At 34.4% G+C, this 10,737-nt stretch overlaps 1 protein-coding gene across 1 annotated transcript; it reads right to left on the reverse strand.

The window, feature by feature from the left end:
• Positions 1-5,478: 5,478 nt before the first annotated feature.
• HOXD13 (homeobox D13) lies at positions 5,479-9,529 on the reverse strand. The gene is made up of 2 exons (XM_073645657.1): positions 8,814-9,529; positions 5,479-6,643 (listed from the first exon to the last, which is right to left on the reverse strand). The coding sequence occupies exons 1-2, from the start codon at positions 9,460-9,462 to the stop codon at positions 6,393-6,395; spliced, it is 900 nt and encodes a 299-aa protein (XP_073501758.1). The 5' UTR covers positions 9,463-9,529; the 3' UTR covers positions 5,479-6,392.
• Between the last annotated feature and the right edge of the window lie 1,208 nt (positions 9,530-10,737).

A 10,737-nucleotide genomic window follows, 5' to 3' on the forward strand; every position in this document is an offset into this window, starting at 1 on the left:
TTTGTCATAGCACAACAAATGTTGAATTCCTGATGTGTTTCTTTGGTTTTACATAGGAGATTCACACTACAGGTTATTATCAGATTCAGGACTGCTAGACCTTTATGTCTACTTCCATTGTTTATCTATTTGACTCTTTCTTTATGTCTCTCTCTTTTATAAGTCTCCCTTTGTCCCTATATATCCCTTATGGAGGCTGGGGGAGCAGTGGGGGCTGGGGACTCTCAGACTGAATGGACACACAACGAGACAAAGACTAAACAATGAGAAACATCAAGAAAAGAAAGAACATTAAAATAAGGTGCATGTACATGTGACTGCAGATGTGTGCGATGCATTTAGCCCTATATGTAGATAATTACACGACACTCGTATGATGAAGCGACATTTGTTCTCCAGTTTGCAGCATGTCCTTATATAAAGGCCAAAGGCATGGTCCTGTGATGGCTGCTGTCCAGTCACGTTCAAGTGGACGACATTCCTGACGTTTCCTTTAGACTCACTGCATTCACTGCGCACAAAGTTCCAGAACCAAACAGGCAGGTAATCAGGGCTTTCTCCTGCACCCTGGAGGTTCAGTCTTGTCCATCTTATGTGTTTGTTTGCGATCATTTACATTTATGTCCCTATATAAAGTCAATGATCAACATTTAGTTCACTCAACGTAAAGAAGGTAGAATTATTTTTCTTTCCCCATAGATAATAGCAACTGCATGATGGCTCCAGACAGCTGCAATATCCTCCAGAATTCCATCACTATTTTCTCCCCAGCTATCATCCAATTTCCTGCAGAACGAATGGGCCTTCTGGATAGAAGCTGTCTGTGTGCTTCCCCCCCCCCTGCACTGGTCAGTTGTATTAGTAGCATAGTAAATATACCAAGAAAATGACAATTGTGCATCAGCCCAGCACTGGTAGTGGTGTAAGCCACGTGGGCGACAGAAGATGACACTACTCATTCCTGTCCCATATATGTCCTTCAATTCCCTAAAATAACTCAGGGGCTACAGCAAAAAGATCCACCTAATAGGAAGGTGTATGAAACAAAGACCGCCCTCTGAAAAAAAAAATCCCTGGAGTCCACCAAAGTATTCAATCTCACATGGCCCAGATTCTGTAATGTATCCTAATGTATATGTGTATACATGAGTGATAATAGAGATAGGTAGATATATATTACATATATACACAGCGAAAGAAAGAAAGTTAGAGAGAAAAGAAATAAAGAAAAAAAGAAAGAAAGAAAAGAAGAAAGAAAGAAGGAAAGAAAGAAAGAAAGAAAGAAAGAAAGAAAAGTGCTCATTCACTGTCAATTCTTTTTATGTATGCATATTGGTTAGTGTATGAATGTATTCATGCCCTCACTTTTACCTTCTGTATTATAGAGCCATTGGTAAATTATGACGGCACAGTTATAAAGATTATTATTATTATTATTATTATTAACAACAATAAAAATAGCAGTAATAAAATAATTAATATTATTGTGTATAGAAATATATGTCAAAGAGAAATATAACATAGAAATATAGATAGGACGTAGCTTAATAGCAAACTAATTAGATATTTCCTGTATGATTAGTTTCTGGAGCAGACCCCTGTTGTTTGCATAGTTGATAATGTCTGATTTTGTTTGTACATCATCCTCTGAATTGTAAAATTCTGATAAATATGTTGGCTCCGTACAAAGAAATGTATTGTTCATTTTATTGTTGTTATTATTATTATAGATATGGATACATTTCCTTTTCTAACAGTTCCTCATTTATAAATATTTGCAAACAAAATGAAAAATATTCTAATTATCTCCATGTGGAATGTTATGTTCATTTTTTTTTCTACATAGGCAGAGCAGGACTGTGTATCCACTAAATATGATTGCAAGCCTCACGATCCAAGTATATAATATTTGCTTGATAAATTCAGAGAAAAAAAATAATAAAAGAAGGCAGCACTCCAAAGTTCCTATTGTAGAAAGTGAGGACTTTACTAGCCCACAGTAATGGTCTAATAAAGTCCTCACTTTCGACGATAGATAGATAGATAGATAGATAGATAGATAGATAGATAGATAAATAGATAGATAGATAATAGCAAGGTATATAGAAAGCTAATAGATAGATTCATATATTTACTATTGCAAAAGTAACTTTCATTTTTTTTTGTTAATCATGTTAATAATCGATGTTGTGATAATACTTGTTCACTTTCAAATGGCAAAATTCAGAATAACCACTACAAAGCATAGATGCGAGTAATAATAATAATAATAATAATAATAATAATAATAATAACAGCATATGGTTTGGCGGTATTGATGATAAATTCTCTAAATCTACCCCTCCATAGTCACTACTACTAATTTGCAGATTTAACCCTAAGACGTGTACACATATAATTAAAACTGCTTACAACTTAATTTGTCATATATCAGCATATTCATAGACAGTAGATTGCAATACATTTCCGAAGATAACAACAAAATCAACATAAGAGAAACTGAAGTCAAATAATTTATCTAACGAATCCATAGGGTGTAACATCATTGCACTTGGTATTTATAAATGCAAGATGAAGCAGAAATAGTTTCTTAAAAATAATAATCTTACCCCTTCATATGCAGTAGAAGAAACATTTGCAGACTTTTAATTTTAGAACAGAAAGATATATCAGGAAGGAAAGGCGAGAAGAAGGGGATATTTTGTAACAAAAACTGTGATTGCATGATATGTCCAGGAGGTGGCAGAATGATTCCACCGCTTGCAGTTTCTCTGCAGCTACTTGAAATTCCAGAGTTCAATTTCCATTTTCAGCGTTTTAGCAGATTTATGGTGAGACCGCTGGATGCTGTTTTACAAAGAATTGTAAGAATATAAAAGCCATTATAAGGGTGAGCGATGCGGATAAGGAGATGTGTGCATACTGATATCATTCTAGATAAATATGAGATGGATTGTCGTCCATTCTAGTCTGTTGCAGAAGAGCCAGGTTCAGCTTCAAGGCCAAGTAGCCATCAATATGTAGAGAATAAATACAAATCTCATTCTGCAAGGTCAAGGGCACCCATTTACGCATTTGGATTGCATCCCTGTAGCATGTACATCGTGTGTGTGTCTATGTTTTTTTTTTTTGTATGTGTATACAATACATATAATCTTGTAGGTTATTCACACAACAGGTTACTTTTCGCTGCACATTGAGCATTTTTAAAACAATATGAAATAAAAATAATCAATATAGATAATATATTGAAATCAAGTATATTATTATAATCAGACACATGAGAGAACTTAATTCTTCTTGAATTCTTTTATTCTTCATAAAGTGAATTCTTCCCTTGTATTTGAAAGAAATGCTTTCAAGTCTTGGATAAAATATTCATTATGCTACGTGGCTTAACACGTTCCAGAATGCCACAAAGAGCTTTTGAATAGGCGATTTCTTGCCTGTAGATATTTCCAATTGTTATGTGTATCTTCAATGTGTTATTCAATTAATTTCCATGTGTACATTCTCTGAACCAATAGAATATTGTGAGTGTACCCATTCGTTATATACCTATTGCTCCTTACCTTTCTGCAAAGCTGTTTAGTGACTTGCAACATTATTTTTGAATCACAAATCTTAAATTGAGATAATAACAAATAATAACAATATAAAGTGTATTGCCCACTACATAATTATTCTTCCTATCATGTCACTACTTTAATTTCCTGCAAACTGATTAATATGTCACATAATGATATCTATTGATTCTAATGCAGCTACTCCATGTATGCTCTACAGGGCTCTATATGAGACAGTCACACTGAAAACACAGAAAAAAAATCCATTCACTCAGTGCTCCCTACTTTGTCCACATTTGGACACAGAAAGTTCTCTTTTTCTCTGTTTGGCTCTCGATTACGCCTAATGCAACTGAGTTTTTGTGCAAAACTGCTAACCGTGGACAACTCTAGAATCATTAGTTATTCAGTTTCTCTTCACTTTTTTTTTGTAAAATGAGATCGATTTGAGTGTGATGATCTGGCAAATTTATAAAAAAAATACACGATGGAACATAAAAGTAATAAATAAAAACCTAGATAAATTAACAGTGAGTTCCAATTAGTCTATTCTCAGGCATTGGTTAGTTTCTCTTGAATGGGAAATGCAGGTAGAGACTTTACATTGTCATTGATTGTTATATTCTGCGTTTCTATATAAGTATCCTAAGTAGTGGAAATTAATATTCTACAACAAAGATCTGATAAACATAAAACAAAGAAAGAACGAGCACTGGGATCTTTCCTTTCTACAATTATCAAAGCACAGAGGGGAATATAAAGCTGGGCCTCCAAGTAAGGAGCAATATTTTCTCTTTCATTATCTGGTGAAGTTTATTGCACAAGTTTAGCCTGGGGATAAATACCTCCTAGTAGCTTGTCTCCTTCCCCAGTCGCTGGCGTTTTTGTTTTTTTTTTCCAACAAATCCCTTTCCATTGTCAAGTCCTCAGCTTATGTAGACAGCTACAACTATACACAGCTTTTATAACTCCATAGCAGAAGACTAGGTTCACACAAGCGGTTGGGTGCTGAAATGGAAACTTGAAGTGATGCGGTTTTTTTGTGCATTATATAATATTGATTTCCACTGGGAGCCTTATCTTTATATATATATATATATTTATATATATATATATATATATATATAATTATTTATTACTATATATATATATATATATATATATATACACATATATATATATATATAGAGAGAGAGAGAGAGAGAGAGAGAGAGAGAGAGGGAGAGAGAGAGAGAGAGAGAGAGAGAGAAAGAGAGAGGGGGATTCATATATATATATATATATATATATATATAAATGTGTGAGTGTATATATATATATATATATATATATATATGTATATATACGGACATTATATATACATATATACACACACATATATATGAATGAATAGAGAGGTACATACATGTATATATCTCTCCCTCTCTCTCTATATATATACGCAAAAGTTGTATATATATAAATATATCTATATACATAAATATAGAGATACACACACACACTGACACATACATGTATATATATATATATATCTTTCTGTCTATATATGCAGACACACAACAGTTTGTGTATATATATATATATATAAAAAAAAGGTTTGTATATATATATATATATATATATATATATATATATATATACATGTATATATATATATATGTACTTTTTTACACAAAAGTTTGCTTGTAATGGGGTAACATATTTCCTGCACCCTATATATTGGTACTACAAACCCCAGCACAACCAGTCAGCAAAACATTTAATCGTCATAACTGTTGCAATGATTGGTGCTAAATGCTGGAAAAAGAATGACTTCATCCTACAAAATACTAAAAAGCATTGTACAATTTTATTAAAATAAACTGAAATACAGCTTTTATTTAACACAAAGGTCACAATATTAAATGTCCCATGTATTCACTTGGAAAGTTATATTGAAAATGATACAAGTGCCACAAAAGAAAATCCTTCAATGCAGGGAAAATGACAGCAGCTGCATTATTAACATAATATGTAATAAACATCTGGCATTCAATGCTACGTATTTGTGTATTTGTGAAGTCAGAAAGAAAAAAAAAATGATCATAACTTAGTTATCATCCAATGTGTGAAATGCATACAACAATAATTGCATAGTTCATCGATGTCAAGGGAGTACTCAACAATAAATAAAATTCCTGGTAAAGAAAATATTTTATAAAAATAGTTTTTTTTTTAAATCCATTTCAAATGTATGAACATATGTCATCAGGTAATGGAGAATGTAGATAGATCTACACCACAATCAAAAATATTGCTGGAAATGCCCAAGTGACCTATCGCACCCATCTGGTTTTATATGAATGTTTTCAATACTGTTTGAACTTGTGTAAATCTAAATATACTTTAATTAAATAGAACTAATGAGAATGATGAAATGATAGAACTGTACAACTTGAACCCCACCTACATGATGATTGAAAGGCACTAGGATATAGAGCGACAGAACACATGCATGTATAGCTTCAGGGGGTGATGATATCCTGAATCGTATGTTGCTTTTTGTTGACAAGTTTCCTGAGACAGAATAATACAGCTTGATGGTCAACATAAAACATTCGTGATCAATACAATAATTTACAAAAAAAAATAAGACAGGGGATCAGACACCAGATTGTCCATGCAAGTAGTGCTGGACCGAAACCAGAAGTTCGGAACAAGCCTGGGAAAAATAATAAAAAATATTCTAAATGTCAAAATGATCTGAAGTCATTGGGATGAATGGAGCACCTAGGAGACATAGTGCCATAGATTCTTGTGAATGTACAGTAAGTGCTTCGCTGATGATCAGGAAATATTGTCCTTTAGTTTCGATACTATTTTCTTGTCCTTTACTCTCCTGTTTTGGAACCAGATGGTGACCTGTCTCTCAGAGAGGTTGGTGGTGGCTGATATCCTCCGCCTCTTGTCCTTGTTAATGAACTTGTTAATGGCATATTCGTTTTCTAGTTCTTTCAGTTGCAGCTTGGTGTAGGGCACCCTCTTCTTCCTCCCACGTCTGTACACACACATATCTGGTTGGTTCAGGGCGACATCTCCTACAAGAGGGGGTAAAAATACACACAGTGGATTAAATAAATCCCTATATACCACAAGAATACAAATGTTCATCATTATAACAAAAGATAAGTTACCAAATAAATATTTCTATTAGCTAATGAATATATCTAATCTCAAAATAGTTATATCTATACAGTGTGTATACACAGAATATACATGCGAGTGTGCCAAACCCCTACAGAAGTGATAATAAAGTACATTAGATGTATACCAGAAATAATAGTGTGCATTAGGATTATACTAGAGATAACAGAATACATCAGGAGTATACCAGATATAATAGAATACGTTAGGTGCATACCAAAGATAATAGTATGCATCAGGTATTTACCAGAGATAATAGGATACATCAGGTGCACAACAGAAATAATAGACTATATTTCATGTATACCAGAGATTATTGAATGTATTAGGTGTATATCAGAGATAATATAATACATTTGGTATATACCAGAGCTTATAGAATACATCAGGTGTTTACCAGAAATTATAGTATACATTAGTTATTTACAAAAAAATAATATATACATTAGGTGTATACCAGAGATAATAGTATATATTAGGTATTTACCAGAAATAATAGTATATATTAGGTGTACATCAAAGATAATATTATACATTAAGTATATACCAGAAATAAGAGTATACATTAGGTCTATACCAGAGATAATAGTATATATTAGGTGTTCACCAGAGATAATAATAAACATTAGGCATATACCAAAGATAATAGTATACATTAGGTGTATATCAAAGATGATAGTATATATTAGGTGTATACGAGAGATGGTATATGTTAGATGTACACCACCAGAGATGATAGTATATATTAGGTGTATACCAGAGATGATAGTATATATTAGGTGTACACTAGAGATAATATAATACATTTGGCATATAGCAGAAATAGTAGTATACATTAGGTGTATACAAAAGATAAAACGATTCATTAAGTGTATACAAGAAATAATAGTATAAATTAGGTGTACACCAGAGATAATAGTATGTGTTAGGTGCATACCAGAGATAATAGTATACATTTGGAGTGTACTATCATTGTACAGGAAGGATAACAGAATACACAGTGTGTGAACAGAAATATATCACAATACATCTCTGATTATACACTACTCATATGTCAGAAATATCAACTCAGATTATAACTTTGCCCTAGTCCATTGAAGATATTAGAATACATTGATCACTATCCACTACTCATATGCCAGTGACAACATCTTATAATTATGATTATCCATTAATCGAATACCACTGATAACATAATACATTGCTGACCATTCACCACTCATATACACAATTAGAACAATGGACTAGTTGTACATCAGTGGGAATGTATTACATTGGGGAAGAAGCACTAATGATAGAAAAGTGTTACCAGAACAAAATAGAAGTATAGATTACATATATACAAGTGATAACAGAGGACATTAAGAATATACACTACATGTATATGATTGATAAGCAAATATTATTCTCCAATGTAATGAGAGATAATGGAATAACTATTAGTGATTATCAATCACTGGTATAGAAGTGAGAGTAACAAAAATGAGAAATAAAATACACCTAACACAAAAGTGTTAATAAGCCAATGCTTGAACAGAAGTAATAATATAATGCACTTACAAGTATGAATTAAATAGACACAAGTTATGAAAGAATACACCAAAAGAGGCACTAAATCACCAGAAATTACAATTATAGAGAATATACACTACAGACAGTAATGATAGAGAATGTGCTCAATAAACATAGCTGCAGTTTTAGAAGAATTTTCTGAACTAACGCAGGTATTAATGAAATGCAAGGGATATACACTATCAGAAACTCCTGATAAGAGAATAAACATTACTAATGTACAGGAAGAAGATCAGAATGTAAATATGGGAGTACACTACTTGTACAGATGGGGAAAAAAACAGAATATCATTATGGGTGTACAACACATGGAAGAGTAGAATACAATGATAAGTATACAGTACATGAACAGAGAGGACAGGTAGGAGGCTGCATTACTTGTGAACAACCAGGTAGACACAACCTGCATACATGTGTTCATACTCCATGTAAGTGGCTCTGTTGGGATAACAGCCCTCCCCACAAAGCACAGCACATTAAACTTACTCATACCTGGAAAAGACGACTTCCAGAAATGAGGGGCTTGAGCCTGGTCCTTTGGACAATAAACTTGACTGTTCCAGCCATTAGCCAAAGTCCATGACTGATAGCCCTCCATTGATATATAGGCCTCATGTCTGGGATCCCCAGGGCTAAACGATGACACCATATCTAAGTATCCAGGCACATGCTGATAGGGGTTAGTGTAGCCCTGAAAATAAGATACCTCCTTGGCCCTTGAAGGCACCTCACTGCTGGGAACACTGGTGCTGGCCAGACTAGACACGTCCATGTATTTCTCCACCGGGAACCCTCCTATGGAGGCATGGCTGGTGGACTTCAGAGGGTTCTGCTGCAGACCTACACCATGAGACATGCGACAGCTGTAATATCCGTTTCCAAAGTGGTAACCATATCCAAGAGAGGGGGCTGAGGGCCCAGTAGAAGCTGGACAGGCCGGTCCTTCTTTGGTGGCCTCCGAGCGAGTAGAAGTGGACCTCTCAGGGCCAGGGTAGGCTAATCCAGGGACCGTTCTGCTGGAGGGAGTGCCAAACACAGCGGGAGAAGAGAGGAAATTCCTGCACTGGTTACTGGAAGAGCCCTCTCCCCCTCTCAATCCTTCCATCTCCCACTGGTTGCGTTTGCTAAGAGCTTTGCACATCACTCTTGCATCAATCCAGAGCGGGGCATAGTGGAAATTGTTATCCCTTCAAGCAGGTTAGATCATTGTGGTAACGTTTATAAAAACTAAGTTCAGATTGGGAGGGGTGGGGGGTGGGGGGGGGGGAGAGTCATTTTACAGATCTGTTTGCAGTAGCTATGAGGATCAGCATTGGTTACTCTCAGCCACGTGGTCCCAGAATGGAATTAAACTCAGAGAGCAATCAACCCACTTGTCTGCTTTCTAGAGGTTCTGGGGATTGCATGTTATGTTCTATTCTTCATTTGTTTTCACAAAGTTTTATAATGATCCAATATTCCATGAATCCTCCTCATTGGAGAGACGTTCTATTATAAAGCACCTTGCACAATTTGTTCACATCCATCCATCTATCCTAAATGGTCAAACTTATAAACATTTGTTCATAATAATATACAAAATATACAGTGTAAAACTTAAATATTAAAGAAAACAATAATAATAAAAATCATACACAACAAAGCAAATGAGGATTCTTGGTACTTACAGAATAAAAACAATGCAAGTACCAGTTTGTGTCGTCAGCATTGTTAACGAATAAAACCACATTCCAGACTAATTAGTATGGCAGGCCTGTATAGGTAATAGGGTGATGAGTTATGTAAGGTCATGTGGCTGGAGATCAGGGCAAGAAGCAAACTACTACGCAGGAATATTGTGGTAGTTTGCTCTTATTTAAATAAACATTTCCAATGTGTTAGGCAAAAACTTCATTTATCTAATCTATCTATCTATCTATCTATCTATCTATCTATCTATCTATCTATCTATCTATCTATCTATCTATCTATCTATCTATCTATCTATCGATCCTCTATTTATCCGCAGGTTCAGAACATGTTCTGTTGTGTAACCATCGCCTTCCTTCATAGAAGAAGTTTAATGAAACTTCCAGATTTATTAAGTGAGAAGTTATATGCAATCAGAGCTGCTTCGTTAGGTTTGTCTGGAAATACATGATACATATTCCTTAATATCGCCCTGTGCTAGAGATTGTCCCTTAGACCCTGCAATATCCTGTTCATGGCTAAAATTCTTTTTTTTTTTATATAGTAATATTTACTTAAGCAATGTAGTCAGTGCCGAATGCCACAAGCATAAAGCAAACACAGGGAAGCAATGAGTGCATGACTGGTTGCAGGATTATTCTCTACCCCTAGAAAACTGAAGAACTGAAAACTGAAAATCAGACACACACACACACACACACACACACACAAACACACACACACACAC

This window comes from Phyllobates terribilis, unplaced genomic scaffold (assembly GCF_046119375.1).
Source record: "Phyllobates terribilis strain yellow unplaced genomic scaffold, ASM4611937v1 Scaffold_9__5_contigs__length_417890890, whole genome shotgun sequence".
Classification (NCBI taxonomy): domain Eukaryota; kingdom Metazoa; phylum Chordata; class Amphibia; order Anura; family Dendrobatidae; genus Phyllobates; species Phyllobates terribilis.